We start from the raw sequence: 20,893 nt of genomic DNA on the forward strand, positions 1-20,893 counted from the left end.
ATCCTTTGCTTTTCCAATTTTTTTTTTTTTAATAAGTGATGTCAGTTACAGCATTACCTTGTTTGGAAGATGTAGTATCTCTTATCGAAATACAGAGCTGGAATTCAGGTGCTTCATTGTCACTGATTTGATCAGGAAGTGGTCTAGAAGCCTCCACTCATTCTGTCCTTTCTGAATCTTTGGATGCTTTCAAACTGTTCTTTCTGAAAAATCAGACTTCTTTGTTGAAGAAGCATATAGATATGTTGAAGAAGCCAGTGCAAAGAATGTATAAAATCCTATTTCAGGTAAAACTCCACTAGCTGTTAATATGTTAATCATGCATTGTACTACTAAAATGACTTGTTTTCATAAAATGAAGCAGCCTACACCTACATTCTGTTTGTTGTAGTAACAGTTATTGCATTTCTTGTGGACTGTGACTTTTATTCAAACTTATGTTTGTCTTAAATAACTTTTGTTTTAAAATAAGGAATATAAGTTCCGAGTAGCACCACCAGTTTCTGTGGAACACCAAGGATGAACTGAGAAGTGTCCCAGGCAGAACTGTCATCTCATGCGTTTGCTTTTCATATCTTAGAAGAGCTCCAGTCTTTGCAGATTCAGTGTCAGTCAATGTACAAAGATCAGATTCCAGGTAAAGGGAAAGGGAATAATGAGAAAGCAGTTCAGTTTATGAACGCTATTTCCAGAGAAATCTGTGTCTCTGCTCATCTCTGAATATCATTTCCTTTTCTTTGACTACCTAGTCATCCCATAGAGTTGGGGATATAACTTTCCCCATAGAAAGGGGAAGTTACCATAGTCTGAAAATACAAAACTGGTCTTAGATTCCAGGTTTGAGGGACTCATAATAACACGTTTCTGTCGGTGGTACCTCTGTCACTGAAGTAGTATATTGAAGCAGTGAGCTAAATCGCAGGCTGGCAAATATGACATTTAGCAGAACAGCTCCACAACAGCTCATCCCTTGCCTTAAATGTTGGAGTATCTTTAACTGAGAGAAAAATGATATGAATTGAGTACTTGACTCTTATTTCTCTCTGGTTTTTGAAGAGGGGCAGTAGTTTTCCTGCTTTTACTTATATGACCATCCAGAAATTGATAAATGAGATCTCAATTTAGGACAAGAATAGTTGTATATAAATTCCTTTTTCTTCTTCTCACTTGTTGCCTTTAGCTACAAAAGCCTGCGTTGCTAAATAATGTGAGTTTATAGAGTGTTATTGGAACTGTCAAATCAGTTCCAAGAGCAAAATCTATATTAGAGGTCAATCCACAGTCAGAATGACTTAGCTTCATTTTCAGATTATCACTGGGGTTTGAAGCTTGAGCAGTTTGCAGAGCTTCTTATTGCTGCACCAGTAGACATTTGAAAGGAGCGTTCCTGAAAGCAGCCTCACAACATTGGGGTTAAATTGTCTGTGGAGAGAAATGGCGTGCAAATTCCTTGACAAGGGAGTATTGCAGTATTGAGTTGCAATAACAGCATTGGATGTAATCCCCAAATCAACTGGGAGAGGTAAACTTTCTGTCAAAAAGATGACGATGTTACCTTTGGTGAATCTCACTGACGCCTATTCATGCCGAATGACCACATGCAGTGTGAACAGATGTTTTGGTAGCTTCATGGGTTATCTTCATTTTATTCTCACCTACAAAAACAGAGTTGCAGTATGTCTCTGTGAGAGAGGAATAATAGGCTGCTTAGAAATCAGACGAGTTGCTTGTTAAGAAAGCATCATTGCTACTTGCTGCAGAATCTGAGATCAGTGTTAGGGTGAATGTGTCCAGTATTTTCAGAAGCTGAGTTACTGTATGCAGAAAACAGCACAAGAGGGCATTTATATCATGAATAGCTCTTTATTAGCTGATGTATGTTTCACTTTGTCATTTTCAGAATTGCTCCAGTGCTGTAGTCTGAAAACCTTGGATCTGTGTTTTCATTGGCAAACTGATAGGGAAGGAAGCCAAAATATTTATTACAGCCAAAATAAATTCAATAGCCAAGATAAACTATTTGAGCCCTCTGATCCTGATGCTTTCTCTGAAATGCACTGGGTCATGGGAAGTTTCATTTGGCCTCTTTTAATAAGTCTGCTCAGGCAGAGCTCTGGCATACATTGTTAGTATTGATTTCATAGGTTAGAAAGAATACCTTTTCCAAACAGGCAGAAAATACCAGTTAAAACTAAGAAGGTCTTCCGGTGGTGGATCGAAGGTAAGAAGCAATCTTCTTTTGGAAGCTAATACATCAACAGAGCAGCAAAGCACTCAGACTGGGATTGGTGCATTGGGTCCTGGTTCCTGGTGTCTGGTCCTCCAACACACTGGTCTGGCCTCCTTGTTTGGAGAGTTCTGTCCACTTCAGCCTCCCTTAGCTGCTCACATACGTGTTTCTACCTTCTGCCTATTTTTTTTCTCCTGTGTTCTCTCTAACGAGATGTAGAGTTCATTTTGTTTTTATCTGTCCTTGGAGTGGAACAACAGAGCTCTTGGTCAGAAAGGCATCTTAACGTTATTTTCTTTTACTTTAACTAATCCTCTGACATTGCTTTCATTACCTTAATGTGCAGATTTCTATGCAGAATTAACAGCCTGGTCGTATTGATTATTCCCAGACACAGATTTGCTCAGGAAATGGTCTGTGATCAGCAAACACCATTCAACCAATGTTCCTTGTTGTAGAAACATCTGTTGCAGCAAAATGTAGGTGTGCTGGTTGGACAAGCCCAAGAACCTGCACTTGGAGGCAGCGTGGGCAGGAGCAGTCCTTAGCCCTTCTTTCCATTTCATTAAGATCCCCATGTGTTTGCTGCAGTGAAGCTGATCCATTCCCATCCAAGACCCCTGTTTCCACAATCAGTTAATGTGTTCGTGTGTGCGATGCTCGTGGGATTCTCATTCTTGTTTATTCAAGCCCTTATGCTCTACGTGGATCTTTCTACAAGCACTTAAAGGAAGTGAATTCAGAACACAGAGGAAAGCAAATCACAAAGGAGATCAGGCCACAGTCGGGTGCAGAATCAGACTTTCCGTCACAAAAGATGAGCTAGAAGTCATTTTTTTGGCCCAGAGCTGTGTCTGCCTTGGAGTGACATGGGCCAGAACCAGCACTGAAACAGCACTGTAAAATGCAGAGGCTGAATTTTAATAGGTGTATCCATTATTTCCATTAGGAAGCAATGAGGAATTCAATATGAAGAGCCGAAGAGGAGCGTTCATTTTAGTGAATGTTCAGTAATGCAGTGGATATTTGCAGTGTTCTTGTGTCCCAGTTGCTGGATTTAGTACTATTTATCAGTCAGGCAGTGATACATATATTTCAGATGTTGCACGACAGAACTTCGTTTGGGTTTGAGGCTTAAGAAAAAGAGAAGAGTTATACTTTTTGCTGCTAACTACATTTGCTCTTGGTAGCAGTAGTTAAAAGAAACCATTTCCTTCTGAGCCACCTGCAGCAGAAGTGGTTGCTGCCACAGGTCATTATGTGTGGCTGGCTGGCGGTCAAGAGGCTGAGCTAATTGTGGTGTAAGCAAGAATCTGTATGCCCGGTACACTGACTGAATGCTGGCTGTAGTTTTTTCTGACCCTTTTCTTCAGAAATTACCTCTGTTAGTTGTTTTACTGCACTTGGAATGGTGTGATTTCATTGCTAAGATATCATCGCTGCAGTCCTTGTGTGGCTGTAACACTTAACCGTGACTGAGAATCATGAGGGAGCTAATTGTGTCTTCCTTCTCCCTCTGAGAAGACTGTTTATTTGAACTGCCTTCTTTCTCTCTTGCTGGAACTGGCTCTTACATTTTGCACCTTTTGACACTGCAGAACAGCAACGCAGCTAATAAGGAAGTCAAGCTCAACATTTTGAGTTTTATGAAATAGTACTAGGGAGTCTTTATTTCTGACTTCTTAGTAAGCTGCGATGAAATTGGGTCAGAAGACCTGGGTTCTTAAGTTACAAATGTCCTGGTGCTAAGAAAATAAAAAGGAAACACTGAAATTGGTGTAAATAGCATCCTAAGAGCTGTAGCCAGAGATTTTTAGAGCAGGCGTGGCTAGAATGTTACATAAGCATTTTCGGTGTTACTGATGTTGTAACATTACTACATTACATTTAAAATATGTGTTCTCATAGCACTTGCCTCGTATTTTCAGATTTGACATAGGTAGACATCTGAGGCCCGTAACTCACAACCTTAGAGATCATCTGGAATGGAGCATGTTATCCAGCACACCATTAAAAAGCCATCAGCAAGCCTCGGACAATTTAGTAGCACAGTCAGGAAGCAAAAGACAGTGTTTATAGTAACAGGAGTGAGAATAACTGGCAGTAGTCACATAGTCTCTTTTCTGTCCTCACTGCCACACACTGCTGTACAATGCTTGGGACATACTGAGCCATAAATCGTCCTTGTCTGTAGGACCAGCCCACCATTTGTGGTGTGTGGCATTTGCTGTTTCCTCATGCATACTGCCCAGCTGGAGCTCAGGGAGTGTTTGGGCAGCACTCTCGGATGTAGGGTTTGGGTTTTTGGGAGGTCTTGTGCAGGGCCGGGAACTGGACTCGGTAATGCTTGTGGGTCCCTTCCAACTCAGGACATTCTGTGGCTAAATCCCGTCCGGCTGTGGGGCTGGCCAGCAGAGGGAGATGCACTCATGCGGGTGGGAGGGAGGAGAAAGCGCTGGGAGCCCTGAGGAGCCTTCTCCGCACTCCCCAGTTTTCTGGGCCTGGCAAGTGGCAGCACGCTCTCGTTATTTTCCTTTGGCTGCAAGTAGTTCCTTTCCCTAACAAAATTAAAGAGAGTGATGGGGAGTGGATCACTTATTCTATCACTCATTTCTATGGTTTTCATTGAAGTAGATCCTGAGAAGGATTTAGGCTTTTAAATCAAATCTGTCATATGCAAAACCCCATTTAACTACTGCCAGATTCTGGTGTAACTTTGGCTTGCTCTATGCTGGCAGCCTGCTCTTGTTAGGTGTGATCATTGTCCCATCTTAATGAGTTTCCACCCATATTTCATTGGGCTCAGGACTACTAGTTGCACACCTCTGACCTCTTGGGAGTTTTCCAATGTTCTCTACCTTATTTTGACAGGATTAGGCACTCATGCTGTGCAGGTATACACTCTTGGTTTTTAAGATGTGGCTCCAAGAAGGGACACTCAACTGGGCAAGGGCAGCCGTGCAGAAGTGCAAAGTTGTGGTCATTGATCTGCTCTCCCAGATGGATCATTGGGTAAATTTTACAAATCATCTGGGAATTGAAACCCCCGGACCCATGCCTCCTCACAAATGCTCTAATGGCTGTTTTTTTTTCCTTTGTATGGCTGAAGATGTTCCACTGTAGTGGGCCCGTTGAATTTCACTGGCTGAACTAGTTCTGCTCAGATTTAAACGTGTTTTAGGAAAAATGTGGGAAACAACAGTAAGCAAGATTGCATCATAAAATAATTAGGCTTTGATTAGTCATTATGAAGGCAAAAGTTCTTTTTATGAAGTCCTGAGGCTTAAATGAAACCTTGTGTAGTCTTAGTAAAGTCATCAGAGTCACTGCCCAAATTACTCTGTGAAGTTTGGGGTGATCTATCCTAATGTCTTCCCATGAGTTTTCTCAGTTCTTGCTATCTTAAACATGTTTTAATCACCTGGATGCCTTTAAGCCTGCTTCTGAGACTGTTAATAATTAATATTGGCATTTGAAGTTTCTCATGGCCATAACAAGAGTTTTCCTTCAAGATGCAGTGTCCCATTCATTCCTGAAGGGCCATTCAAATCCAGGACAGATGAAGAGGAATAAGTTACGCTTCAACCTGTGCATATAGAAGGGGAAGATAACTGAGACAACAAAGGGGAATATAAAATATAATAAATAGAGTGCTTATATTTTACATAATGCAATATAAAATATTTGTATGAATATAATCTTATTCACATGCTTTACAGTTGGGAGATTTAACTAAATAAGCTGTGAAACTAAAATATACTTACTACATTTTGTGTAATCTCGTTTCTCTTTTGCCTGTTACTGGAGTGAATGTCTCCTTATGCAGTGATGATGACTTTTGAAACTGCAAGTCATTTGTAGTTTTTTTTCTGGTTTTAGTCTGTGTTTGGATTTGAGCATCCTCAAAGCAACTCATAATTTATTCATTAGTTTTTCAACTGTAACTATTTAAAGATTATTCATAAAAGTCTATCAATTTATAACTAACACACTACCTTAAATGTGAAGTGAAATTGTAAGTTAAATGAACACTAGGTTTATGCTTCTGTGAACCTGAAAGGTGACGTTTGGATTGAATGTTAGATATATGAGCATTGTATTAGCAGTGCCAAACTGAAAGCTAAGGACCTGATCCCACTGCGACTGACTTTGCTGAAATTCACAGGGTTCCAAAGTGGGATTTAAACCAGACTTACAGACAGGCTTTGGCTAGAAAGACAAAGAACAGATCATGATGGGCATTTAGTGGAGAGTGCCAGTAGGGAACAATGAATTGAAGGACTTGGGGGAGGGGAGAAATGACTTAAGTATTAATTCTTAAGTAAAGAGTGCCTGTCCCATCGCAAGCGGTTTGCAAAATTGGGACGGTCATATTCATATGTTAAAGAGTGAAATGAATATATACGGAGTGGTACAAGTTTCCAGACCATGAAGGACTATGAAAGTGAGTGTGCTGTTGGCTGTCTAGATATACCTGAGCAAGTACAGAGTGTGAGCAGAAACCAGGTGACTAAGACCGCTAAATTTTACGGATCCCTTGTGTAACCTGTTCTTGTTCCCTGTAAATACCTTTCAGGAGTGGGAAATGAATCACTTCGGCATTGGAAATAACCTCACAGTATTGCTCTTGGAAGGACTTAGAACAGCATTCAAAATTTCAGAGGCACAGAAAGGATGTATTTGGCTAATGAAAAGAGAAGTTTACAAATCCAGATTGTCCAGGGAACTCCAAAGCAAATTATTTTATACTTGTAATACAGGGCAGGAAGCCATTTTCTTGAAGTGTCGCCTAGAAAGTGTGCTGTGAACTCCAGTTGTGCTGGAATGCATAATACTGCACTTGTTTAACCTGAGTCTTTTCCTAGTGAAAGAAAGAGGTGTGGTTAAATTTATTTCCTTGAAGATGAAGAGTAAAACTATAGAGAAGAGTAATGAGTATTCATTCCTGAAAGACTAGAAAATCCATGTAACCAATGTCATCTTTGTCTCATTCATCAAATTTGAGTACATGCTACTCTAGTGTTGACAGCCAGTCTCCACTACCTGTTGGTACCATCTCTAGAAGATCTGAGCTATTAATTTGATTCAGAAAGTCACTGAGTCCAGATGCTATACTTTTCCCACTTTTCTTTTTTGGGAGTAGGTAGGAAGTATTTTGAAGTGCTTGTTTTTACACTGAACTTGAACTGCTTGCAGAGTTGCTGTGATTTGTGAATTCAGCAAGGCTGAATGCAGTGCTTTTAATAAGTAGATATTTGTCGTGCTTTTAATAAGAAAAGCCAAAGAAATTAAACCTAATTGATAATTGCCCTAATACAATTGTTTGACTGCAGTGGATCACTGTGTAGGAGGCAAAGCTGTTTCAAGGAAAATGCTTGTACTCAGGGGAACGCTTAAGGAGTTGTTAGAGGAGTTGACAGGCACATGAAATTGGAAATTTAGGTACACTCCCAGTGATCTTGTCAGAGATTTATTCTCACACAACCCTAGTGCTGACTGCTTCTGCAGGCGGAAGAAGGGTATTAAAGATGGGGATTAAAGTTTTCTTTTTTGTCTGTAATCGGAATAAGTAGGTTTGGTTTAGAGGTTAGTATAGAGATGTATGATGATTCAGATATCATTGAGAACTGTTAGAATTATACACATAAGGTGAATTTCCTAGTTTTATTCTTCTCTGAGGAAAACTTTGTAAGATTGTCTTCAGAAACATATTAATTATATTCTCCCTTGTCATAAGGCAAAAATGAGCAGCGATAACAACAGTGTATTCATAAAAGGAAGATGGCCTCTGAGAGCCAAGGGGTTTGGAGGGATGGGGAAGAAGGAGAAGAAAGCAATGGCTGGAGGTTTTTGGCACCAGTAGCTTTCTTGCTCTCTTCTCCTGCATAACCTATGAGTAGTAGCAAACTTACTTTATTTTAAAATTGCTTTAATGTCAGTGCATGTTTCTCTGCCACAAGGCAGTACCTCCCCGTGTTCTTTGGCCTCCATGTTTCATGCAGGACTTTAAGCATTATTCCTTCTCAAGTCTTTTCTGAAATTAAGCATTCCTGGGTGGAGAACATTGCATGTAGTAAAAATAAGATATAAAGCTTTCAATCCGTGATTACACAAGCCTGTTTCAAAATACAAAACCGTGTACATCTTGTGTTGTCCTGACGTGTAAGAAACTCGTCGGAACAGTGGGTAAAAGGCATTGTCTGTCCGTGCTCTTGTAAGGTGTCTTGGTTTGTGAAACCTCATGACAAAGACGTTGAATAAATCTGCTGTTTTCCACTTCGATGCCACTGCAGTTACTCTGATCTATCAGCTTGCTGAGCTTCTCCGCAGAGTGTGAAATGTGTTGATATTAGTAGCTTTCCATTGATTTCAGCATGACTAACAACTCCTGAGAGTAACTTGTTTCATTGAACTGATTCTGGTAATAACCATGGAGAACAATCCATTGCAGTCTTTCATCGAAGGTCTAGTTATGTCAGGGGGAGGTGAAGCCTGACAATAAAGCTGAGAGCTGCTCTTTGCAGTACGTGTGCAGTGGGTGTTCACGCAGGAGCAGGTTTCATGTGCAGGCAAGTACCTGCAGTAAACCAATTAACGTGTGTACATGGGCTGTTTTTGCAAAATGCTGTTTATGTCTTTGTACAGCAATGTGGTCTTAAGCTCCGCTTTTCTTTCCCTTTTACTTTAGTAGGTTAAGGGGGAAAAAAAGTTTTTCCACGATATAGTATTTATCAGCTACGTCAAGCAAATGTTAGAATGCAAAGACCTGAGGCAAATTCCACACTTGCTGCAGCAGAGCTGCTCCCCTCTTTTTAGAGTCGTTGTTTGTGAGCTCCGACAACCTCGTACCCGCAGATTTGCTGAACGAGGAATCGTCTGGGGTCTGGCTTTACCAGCTTAGCAATCTCTTTGTTAAACTCCCCAGAGGGACTCCTCCGTTGTTCCAAGGCAGGCACCATAGAGATTCATAAATCTAACTCAAATGCTGAGCAGCAGACTGCATGAGCTTTGTTGACTTTTTACTGTCCCAGTTTTCTAAATGCAGTAATTGAATTTGACTTTGGTAAACTACATCTGTTGCAGCAACGTCTTTGAGGAAAGCAGTAGAAAAAATGCAGAGGCACAACTCGTGCAAACTGCTTTTCCACTCTCCCTCTCCCTGATAGAGGCATTACTAACTGAAGCTAGGAGTGTCTTTCCTTTCTTGCTGTGAATGAGGCTGCCTTGCTGTAAGGGAAAAACTATGTGTCCTTTTAACAGAGGAAGATGTCTAGTGTATCAGAATATAATTCAGTGAGCTGCTGTCTTTTCACTCCCAAGGTAGTAAGAAATGTGTTATCTTAGCAATTGGTGAAATATCTTATCCATACCTGTCATTTCCTAATACCTAAAAATAATAGCACTTCTAAAAGGCAAATGTCTCTAAGTCATAGTTACAGACAGAAAACAATACAGGAGCTGGAACAAGATTGAAACAAGGTTTTATTTCACATTGCATCTTTGAGTTCTCTCTGTAAATCTTGGGTTATTAATTGTTCATGCACCATTGAAAAAACCTAGGGTGAATTCACTGTGATTTTTGCAGTTAAATTGTGAAAGGTTTGAGAATTCCCCTGTGATGTCCACACAACATAGTTCAGCATGGGATAAACTGTGCTTTTTGTGGTAGGAGGGGATAAGTGATTGTATCATTCTCAACTATTGAATGATTTCCATTGAGACAGCAATAATGAAGGGTAAGTATTATTCCTTTGTCTGACAGAATCGTGAGGGTTGGAAGGGGCCTCTGGAGATCATCCAGTCTAATGTTCCTGCTGAAGCAGGCTCCCCAGAGTAGGTCACAGTTATGCTGAAGTCCAGTTCTTATTAATGTGAAAGGTTGCAAGATGGAGTAGAGAATGATGAGAGAGGGGCAAAAGGTCTCCAGTATTATCAAGAATAAACTTTTCCTTGCTTTGTGTTTTGGGAAATATTCTCAACGCGAGAGCATGGGAAATGCGTTCTGCAGTTACAAACACGCTGAAGGTTAACACAGTGCATTAATATCTGAACATTTGATGGGTTTACTGAAAGTGATGTTTTGTTGTTTCTAAGGTATATGACAGATGGTGGCTTGGGCCTCTACACGCGAAGGCTAAACCGGCTGCCTGATGGCATGGCTGCAGTGCGGGAGACCATGCAGCGCAACACGTCTCTGGGACTTGGAGATGCTGACAGGTAAGCTCTCACCCAGCAAATGCTGGGATGCAGTTGTGCATTTAGTTCAAGTTGTATCCAGTGCATACTGGAACATTCTACAGCTTTGGGAATTCAGGTACTGAATACGTGGCTATGACTTCTGCAAAGTATGTTAGGTTACACATTCATGGAAGGCTCAGGATGAATACCAGCTTTGTCTTCCGGTTTCTCACTTGTATTCCCACCTGTTTTTCTGTGTGCATGATGTAACACAGGAAAATGTGAAACTTAATTTTAATAGCTTTTGAAAGAAAAAAGGCCTAATTCTCTTTTCACTTCCAATGATTCTTTCAAGTCCGGTGACTCCGCATGAAAGGTCAAGGCCAAAGATCAACAATTAGGACGGAGGTTAAAAATCCATAATTAACAGTACTGTGATCCATAAAGAAGCAGGTAGATGGACAGTAATGAGCCCTGTATTCTGTTGGAGTTGAGATAAATGAGTTAAATACTTCTGCTTTTAATGGATTGGCCTGTAGCTGCTGCTTTCTCTTCCAAACACAAAACCTGATGAGTGTTACTGTTGATGCAGTAAGTGAACTGTATCCTTTTCCTTCCATGATCTGACCCTAAGATTTGAGTTACAGATTTGAACCAATTTTCAAACCATAAGTTTTGTTTGCTTTTGTTGTCTATCTTTCTGGGGTGTAGCTGTAGTTGATGAGTTGGACACAACTGGTACTCTCTTGATAGAGATGCATGCAGTAAGGTGTAATACCAGGGACAGATGATGATGGAGAAGCTTGTCTTGCTTTCAAGGAAAGCCATGCTGTATTGTTTTGGCTTTCAATAAAAGAATGAAAGCCTCTCAGAGAATCTCAGCTCGGTTTTGATTATTAAGTTAGCATACACTTCCAGTTGGAAAGTATGCCTAGATTTCTCAGGAGCTCATATCTGTTTCTGAAATTTACAACCTAAAACCCATATTCAGCCGAGAGCACTACTCCTGGCTGCCTGTGGGTGAAGGCATTGCCACCTAGTGCTATAACTGAAGACAAACCAAGTATCATGCTTTGCTGCTGTGGCTTTGCCACATTAACCAAAGCTGTATGTATATATGTCCTGTATATAATACAGGATTAGTCTAATGTAAACTGTATTATTGCTTAAGTAATAGTGATCCTTCTGAAGAGGTAGTCCTCCCCTGATAGTTCCTGTGCTTGCTTGGTATATAAGCTGTTCTCACACTTTATTTAATTGTCTCCTTTCCTGAAGATGCCACCACACAAGGACCCATTACATGTGTTCTATAAGAGGTGTTGTTTTTGTGCTTAAATGTTGTCCAACTTAAAATGGGATTGTGACACACTAAAATGCAGTCCCTAGTTAATGTCACATTAAAAATAATTCATTCAGCTCATACTGGGGCGGGGGCTGACACACAGTGAGGACTGTGTGTGATGGGCAAGTTAGCTGCAACAGGAGATCACTGAGGAATTAGCCCAGTGCAAGATTTGGTGATGTTAGTATGTGTTGCTTTGACAGTCTTTTCATTTTGGAATGCAGGCTTATTCATCTTACGTAGAAGATCAGCATTTCCTCACAATAGCTCAGCAATTAAAAAATGGCTCCCCTTTGGTTGCTGGGTGACCATAATTTGCAATTTAAGCAACAGGAAAAGAATATCTTGGTTTTATCTGCAGTTTTACAGGGTGAAAACTGGCCTAAGGAATAGGGCTTTAATAAAACTGGTGTGGTAGTGCATTGCTTTCTTGATTCTGTGGAGAGGGAAGCAGGAGTTCGGAGGTGCTTTACCAGTGTCCGTAGAAACATGAAGATGAAATGTAGCTCGTTCAAAGCAGATTTTGATTGATTGCATGGGAGAATGGGCGTGAAAGGCCATGAACCTTTAAATATAAGGTTAATCATTAAAAAGTTACCAGAGGAACTTTTGCAGGTTGCCTGTTTTGTTTCTGATGTTATTAATTGTAGAAGTCTAGTGGTGAAGCTCTCGCTCTTTGGCTCTGGTAATGTAAAGCACAGACCTTAGAAGGTATATTTTCCCCTGCAGCAGGGAAATCTAAATGAGGCAATTTAATTTAACGCTTGATTGCAAGGTTAATGGAATCATTGCACAACACAGCTGAGCTTATTTATTCACTTTGAGACAATTTGTGTTTGCATGAAACAAAGGCATTTTTAATGAAAAAAGGCATTAAGGATGCCTTTTTATTTAGCTTGTGATTTTATTTTATTTTTAATCTTTTTTTAAGGCTGTAAATTAGCCACCTATGGTTTTGCCTTGTATGTATATGGATGTGGTGTGTACCATCTGGCAGCTGAAGTTTACTTCATGTTGCCAGGCACGGTTGCTTGATCTGAGATCTAATTTTGTCTTGAAGTTCATCTATGCAACTTGCATTTATGAGTGCACACAGATAAGAGGGAAGAAATTTGACACTTAGTTTTGAGTAAATTTTTCTGTAATTACTTTCTTATATAACTTCTTAATTAGATAAGGTAATTGAGACCTGTGCTGACTTAGCACATTTTGGTAAATAGGTCGTGAGGCTCTATTAATGGATATGAGCTTGTCAGGAGTAACTTTAATGCTGTAATTAAGGAAAAGTCAGTATGATTTTTATTTTTTTTTAAGTCTCGGTGATGGAGTCTATTAATAACAACTTCCAAGTGTGATTTGCATGGATTGTTTCAGTTCTGCAGTTTAATTTGAGGCTCTGTGAATTTGAACCTTTGCATAGGAGGATAAGGGAAAAAAAGGTCTTCCCAGTTTGTCGGTTTTAAAGCCCCTTCTCATTGTAAGGAGATATCACATTACATGGTCTTTGTACTTTGAACAGCTCCAACATGTGTGGACAGTAGGTAAAACACGGGTCAGCTGTTGAACGTGGATAAGATTGAACTGCACTTCCAGAGTATTTCTATCTCACGGTGTCCTTAATGACAGCGTTGTCACACTGAAGATTCTGCAGTTCAAACAAGAACAAAATCAGTTTAATTGCCAACTTAACTTGTGGCTGAAACCAGCTCCAGGTGGTCAGCAGCATTTCCTGCTCACGGCAAGATTCTTGGATAATCCAGGTGAGAATGGAGAATGTGAATGGGACAGAAAAACTGAGAGTGAAACAGTAACAGAGCAGATAGCCAGAGGGCATTCCATGCAGAGCACAAATACTCCTACCATACTATGATTAGAAATGTTACTGAATGCAACATTTTACATATGCTATCATTTATAGCAATTTCTATGAAAGGTAAGAATCAGGCTTTCCTAATATCTAAAGAGTAATACTTTGTTGTGATTTTACTTTGTGTAAAAACAGGTTATGGATATTTTTGTATCTCTTGACTCAGGAAATAGCCGATGCTTTGCATTTTCATGGAGGAAAAATTCTAGACCTCAGTATGTTTAAATTCACTATTAGTTAATATTTTGAATCCTATTAAAAGTACAAGATGGCTTAAAAGAGGGGTTAGTGCTCAGGGAAGGAAGGAGATAGTTGGACTACCTTGGCAACTGGGATTACACTTCAGAAGAGTTGAAAAGCAAGCAAAGGCATGTCATCAAGCTGGGGACGATATTGTTCTGTTCTGAAACACAGAGGAAAGTGGAAACGGAGGAGATGTCACTGGTTTTGGGAGGCATCAAATTTCACTGAAAGCAGTAAACTACAGGCACTGTGCTGGTAGGTGTCATGTAAGAAGCTGCATTAAAATGTCTTTATTGTAGGCAATGGTAAAATAGGAAAGTGTAACAACGTACAATTTTGTTAAGGTGCTCTTTGTTAGGCTGTGGATGCCCTGTCCCTGGTGGTGTTCAAGGCCAGGTTGGATGGGGTCCTGGGCAGCCTGGTCTAGAATTAAATGGGGAGGTTGGTGGCCCTGCATGTGGCAGGAGGGTTGGAGATTCATGATCCTTGAGGTCCCTTCCTACCCTAGCCATTCTGTGATTCTGTGATTTGTCATGCAGTTTTTTGCTAGGGCAAGACACCTTTAGTTATTGCGTGTGTATTTTCAGTTTGTCCCCTTAATTGAGGCAATGCAGTTAAAGCTAAATGAGGATGTCTGCAATTCCTGTCTTTGCAGACAAGGGGTTAAGTCCTCTGCTCAGAGAATATCCATTAGCAGTATTATTCCTTTACTGCCCATCTCATCTTTACTTTAGTTTTGCTGCTCGAGCATCGGTATCACAATGTGTAAGAGGAAAAACAGAGGATGTGTGTCTGGACTAGCCACTCAGACTGGAAAGCCTTTGTCCTAGAATGTTAAAACATGAGTGGATTATATTTTAAGCTTCAGACAAGCATAACTCTGGTAAAAATATGTAGAAATAGATATTCTGGCATTGTAATGGCAGTGGAATTCCCATCATCTTCCCCCACAGTATCTCCTGATCTTGCCATATTCCCTTAGGAGAGTTGACGTAAGTGTCTGTGGAGTTCCACAGCAAATAGCCTTTACAGGGAGCTTCATCTGATGGTTCGTATGAAGAGATTCATGGAGGGAGAATCTCCTTTCTGTCAGTAGAGAGGGTTCTTGTATCCCATCTACAGAGACGTCAGGAGATCTCAGTCAGCAGATATGCTGCCAAGCTATTACTAGTGTACCAGGAAGATTTTACAGTTCCTTCACCTCAAGAAAGCTCTGATGATTGTATTTGCATACAGTTTGTATGATACATGTGGTTTACAAACTCTGCTTTTCCCATTTTTTCTTGGTAGGCAGCAGGATCCCCTTATTTGAAGATCTTATATACTAAATCAGCATGGTTTTCTAGAAAATAATTTAAAAATCTGCAAGGTTTCTTTCAGGTTAAGAGACATGAAAAAATAAGTGCCCAACGACTCATCATTCACTATTACTGTACGTGTGCTGTGAGTCACTGCAGTTTGTAAATACATGTCCAGGTATACTTGCTTAATAGCAAAGTCACGGGTGAAATACACACATAACAGGTCTCTCTGCATGACCACCTGTTTGGATTTTAACTGCAAGTTAGGAAAGCTAGCACTGCTTCTAAATATTCAAGCTGTACCTTGGTACCTATATATACCTATCTCTCTGTCTTTGTAAGGTCCCACATTTATCTTGAGAACTGACTCAAACAAACGGGGAAATTCACATTGCAAAGATTCTTTGAAGTTTATGGCTTTGGAACCTGCAGATTAGAATCACAATGCCAAATACTTTTATTTTCCAAGGAGTCTTTTAACAAGCAGTAGTCCAAAGTGGTTTTAGGTTACATAAAGTAATTGTAAAGGTAAGCAACAAAGAGTAGGTGAAGCAGTGGTACAGTAGCTGTACCTGAGGGCTGAAATTAACAGTACCAAAAGGAAAAAAAGCATTCTGCATTCAAACAAGACAGAGTTAGTCAAGGGAGTTGAGATCATTTGGCAGATGGGTTTCAGTGGGCTAAGGGTAGCAAACTATTGTGTGCATAAACATTTCTTCTGGTTTCAAATAGATGCAAGAAGTTTCATTGCTAAGTACAGGTTACAAACAGTTGCTCTAAATATATCCAGATTTATAAGTAGTTTAGAGTAAGTTGTAAAGGCAGACAATACCTGTGAAGCAGAGGATGGTTTATCAAGGAAAGGCATGATAGGAGGTTTATGTGATGTGCAGTAGAGAGATATGGACGATTTATAACTTGTGTGATATGGAGGGGTTGGCTGGGGAGAGGGAACAAACTATAACTGGCTGTAAAGTCTGTCCCATTATTTAATCTGTGGTTTTTAATATCCACTGGAATCGTTATTTGGATGCTCTGGTTAATTCTTTGAAGATAGTTTGTGGAACTCCCTTGAAGATGAAAAGGAGGAGGTCAGAGATGAAGTGGCTTTGTGAGAATTGCCCTCCCTTGGGCAATGAGGTTCTTTTCAGTTTTGTGGCTTGCATGTGAAAGCATTCATGGGCAAGTAGTACTTTTTTTTTTTTTTTTTAAATCACTCACATACTTACTGGAGCACATCTAGTTGGATGAAGGATATTGCTTTCTGAGAAGGATATACTTAGGATGGTCTGATTTTTCTTACTAAACGATGATCTGCAATGAGTTTGCTTTTCACTGTGAGTTGGGGCTGCCCGAAATGTACAAAGTGTTTTGAGTGAGGAGGGGATGAGGTAAGGAGGGTGATTTTCTTTTCAGCAGAGATTGTATTTATTTAAAAATTTCTATCCAGGCTCTAGATTATCACATCAAGTGGTAATAGAGATATAAGATTGATATACATGATGGATACATGGGATATATATCGATATATGATATATATTGGGGGTGGGAGGGGATTGTTTGCCTATTTAACTGACTTCTTATAAAAATGTAATTAGTTTTCCTACTGGAGCTTCCTTTTTCTATGTATCCATGGCCAAAAGAAGCTTTTATTTTATTTACTTTATTTAGGACCTATCTGTTACCCTGAGCCAGTAAGGTAAGCCAAGAATTATCTTCTTCCCCTCTTTTTAGTAGCCTTGCAGGCTAACAAAACAGCTGCAAATGGTTGTTGACATTCTTCAAGAACTTCCTTCCATTAATGAGGAGGTACAGTTCTACCAATCTATGCAAAAAAATCCAAAACCAGAAACAAAGAAGTTACCCTTTACCTACATGTCGTCCCCTCCAGAGTTGTCACTGACATTATAGTTTTAAAACCCATTTTCTGTTTGTTTTTTTTTTTCTTTTGCTTTGATGTAAATACTAAAGGCACATAGGTAAAATCTTTTGGTGTTGCCTTTCTTCTTTTAATTTCTTTTCCTTGTGTCATGCCCCCTGCTTTAGTTACTGTGATTTTGATTCCACATTCCTTTAGGAGCTATTTCCATCTCTGCTTTGGTAGCTAGTTAAAATGCTGTTAAAAGTCAGGAACTGAAGTTCACTACAAAGCTAATAGAGAGTTGCAGGTACTGCTAGGTAGAAACTGAAAGGAAACTACACCACCAAAGGGACTACACCACTGGAATTAGATTTCTTCCTAAGGTGACTTTTCTTTCCATCTGCACCCACTCTTAAGTGTTTGACTACTAAGTTGACATAACTGCTGATGTAGAGCCTCTACTGAACCCCTTGATATTGCTTCTTCCACTGCTGGAGATCAACACTGTCTTTTCTGTTGTATAAAGTGGCTTTTAAAATACTTCAGGCATGTGGAAAATTAAGCTTGTATTCCAAGGGTAAACAAGATTGTAGATACAAAGACCGTTTTGAACTGTATCACAAGCCTTTGTGCTTTGCATGACAAACCGAAGAATGTGAAATGCTTGCTGACATAGCTCAGACTTTGTTATTTGGTTTTCTATGTTGAATGGCAAGAGTGTCAACATAGTATCACAACTGACCTACAGCAGTAACCTCTGAGTTTGGGATTTGGAGATTGAAGAGATAAAAACTAGTAGCAGACAGCTGTCAGACTCGGAAAGAGGAATCCCAAGTATTAGACTGGTGTGGAAACTCATTGAGACCGCTGAAATCACCCTCTGGAAAATGAGTGAGAAGCCTGCAATGATCTCCTTCCCAGGAAGCCTCCTCGTGATATCCAGGTGTACCGAAGGATCATTGCTTATACAGGGAAATAAGGCATCCAATTCGACTAGCTAGCTAAAATGTTTAAAGTTGTGTGTATATCCCATGCATATCCACATCTGCAGCACAGCAGGAACAGCTGTAAGGTATCCACAGCTTTGAGTTCAAAATGTTGCATATTTCGTAAGTAGGTATATCCTTCAGCTGTCCTGTATGACAAATGAAGGAATGTGGGGATACCTTTGGGCTTACTGATGTCGAGAGAAATGCAAAAATCCCTGACTTAGCATCAGTAAGGCAGAAGATGAGTTCTGCTAAAATGAAGGCTTGCTCCCTATTTCCATGGTGCTTCAGAAAGAGGTGCATGCTCTTCCCTCCTCACACAAACCTCATTTACTAATTACAACTGTCTTTTTGTAAGGATGGACATGTCTCAACATTCATATATGTCTCTACACAGCACTTGCTGTTTCACTGACACAGAGTGACTCCTGGAAGCTGGATGGCTCACAAGTGTACGTACGTAGAAGTATGGACTATGATGTGGGAATGTCCATCCCACTGGATTGACTTTCCAGCTCTGGGGAGTAACTTCCCTGCATTACTGCATCCAGCAGTGAGGAGGAAGGGGCAACAGTGCATCATTTTATTTTTGCTCTCTTGAGATTCTGGGCACTGCTGGGTTACTCCTTGATGTCTCAGTAAGCTCCTTGGTGGCCAGCAAACTATTCCGTATTGCAGGACAGTACCCTTCTTATCTTTGAGTCCTACTCTGCTCTTCTCCATTCCTCAGCTTCCTCGTGGTTTAGAGATGTTCCAGGAGTAAGTGACTTTCTGACCTTTTTGTGACAGCTAATAGGATTCACAGTGACGTTGAGGCTCTACAGAACAAGTAATCACTTTGCTCCTGCTCTCTCTGAGCTGAGACCTGGCATCCTGCAGCTTAGGCAGCACAGTGTTAATGCAGCTACATGAAGTTTAAAGACTCCCTGTTATTTTGTAAACAGGCATTAAGTCTTTCACATGATAGTCCCGTGTTGCTTAGGTATATACAGTAGATGTAGATTTGGCCAGGATAAATAAATGCACGCTCTGTACTAGAAACACTTTGAGCTACATTGCACTGCATTATAAGAATGTATGTAATCAGTTTTTATTATTGTTACTATTATTTGCTATTCACATTAAAAATAAAACATCTAATTTTGTTAGCACCAGTTGCTGCAATTTGAAACTAAGTAATTTGATGCAAGTGCAGAACAGTGCAGAGTTAATGCACAAAGCCTCTATCTGTACCGCATCGCTAGAGGCTGTGTTTATGTACGTCCAGGTATATTTGGTCAATAAGTAGCCAGAGGATCAGAGCTAAAAATGAGGGGCCTAATTACTGCCTGAGCAAAGTCCAAAGGCTGAGTTCAGCTCTTCTTAACTACATTTATATTTTTTGTTACTTAACTGACAAACGCTCAGCTCAGCAGCTACTGCAGTTGCCATGTGCTGCCATCAGCCCCAAGTAACATTTTTGTCTTTCTTATCTAATTTTAGCTTTTAATCTTCTCTGATTATGTTGTTAGTTGAAGTTCATTTTCATATATATCAACTAATCCATTCGTTTTGGTTTGGGGGAAATGAGCAAACCACCTTGAGTGTTCAAAAAGGTTTTATTCCTGCTTTCATGTTCACTGTCAAGATTGATTTATTCCTGCTATGAAAGTTGCAACTAGAAATATTTTTCAGAACATGACTCAATGCCTTAAACATCTCTTTGAGACTACTGATGTTATTTGATACTATCTCAGACATAGTTTTGTTTCGTTAGCATTTTAATGCAAAGGTTTCATTTCGTTTTTCACGAATGACTGTAGCAAAATGTTTCACTTGGAAAACTAAAAGTGTTTTGTGTGCACAAAGAGTGAGTAGAATATTATCATTAAATAGCTAGAAATGCTAGACAACTATGTCTGTCCGTGGAAAGAGGGGAGAAGGAAAAGGTGAAGGAAAAAACCAGTAACATGAGCCTGTAGGAGGAGATAGCAGCATCTGTTGCCACCCAAAGTTCACCCAAAGCCTTACACCATACTTAGTCTGTATTTTCAGACTGTATGAATTCTGTAGAGAATGCACCCAATTATTTGTGCTTTGAGAGCATTTGTGATCCACAGGAATCCTGATATGGATTAGGTTGTAGCAAGAAATCTGTTTATACATATCTAGTCTTAAATGTCCATGCAAAACAAAGGTTGAGAATCTTAAAGAAACTTCCCAATTTGTATGCATTCTCCTCTTATTTAATGATACCTGTTTCTGATGTTACTGTCACATTTTAACACTGTTTTCATGAAGGAGATTGTGATTCATGTTGGTGCAGTTATAAAAGTAGAGCACAAGTTGACTCATAACTTGGTTAAGCGCAGCTCTGTGGGAAGAAAGCAGAATTTTCATGACACATTTGCCTGTCTAGTAGTGAGCTGTAGTTATAGTAAAACAGCAGATTCAAGAGACATGAGAAAAATGCAGAGTAAAGCTATCCAATGACCGCTTCTTCTAAAACAGAGCAGTCTTTATCAGTATTAGTTTATGTGAAGTCTCTGAAAGCAATATGAAACACCATTTTACAGCTCAGCCACGCTCTGCTAGTGTTTAAATGGGGCAGAGAGATGAGAGGCTGATATAAAATTATTTTTGAGTTAAAATTTTGGGGTGAAATTGAAAATAAGGAGGTTTTTAAATTTTACCTCCCCTCCCCCCCCCCTTTTTTTTTTTCCCCTCTCTCCCCCTTTAATTTTTTTTCTCTCCCCTTCCACAGAGAGTTGTCACAGAGTAGTTGTGCACTGGTAGATGTTCTAAAGCAAAAACTCATGTTGGGGTTTTGCTGTGTCTGACTTCAGCAAAAGTCTCAGTTTCGGTCTCCTATATTTGAGTCATTTCTCCAACAGTATTTAATT

The 20,893-nt window shown here is 39.9% G+C and overlaps 1 protein-coding gene across 8 annotated transcripts in view; it reads left to right on the forward strand.

Annotated features, from left to right (window-relative positions):
• Nucleotides 1-20,893, forward strand: part of NAV2 (neuron navigator 2) — a 188,150-nt gene that overhangs the window by 97,727 nt on the left and 69,530 nt on the right. For all 8 annotated transcript variants that reach the window (XM_042837241.1, XM_042837242.1, XM_042837243.1 and 5 more), the window contains one exon: nt 10,325-10,447. In XM_042837241.1, the coding sequence (XP_042693175.1) occupies nt 10,325-10,447 (123 nt within the window). The remainder of the gene's footprint in view (nt 1-10,324; nt 10,448-20,893) is intronic.

The sequence above is a fragment of the Centrocercus urophasianus genome, unplaced genomic scaffold (assembly GCF_019232065.1).
Source record: "Centrocercus urophasianus isolate 14NV4802_14NV808 unplaced genomic scaffold, USGS_Curo_1.0 seq_7, whole genome shotgun sequence".
Taxonomy (NCBI): Eukaryota; Metazoa; Chordata; class Aves; order Galliformes; family Phasianidae; genus Centrocercus; species Centrocercus urophasianus.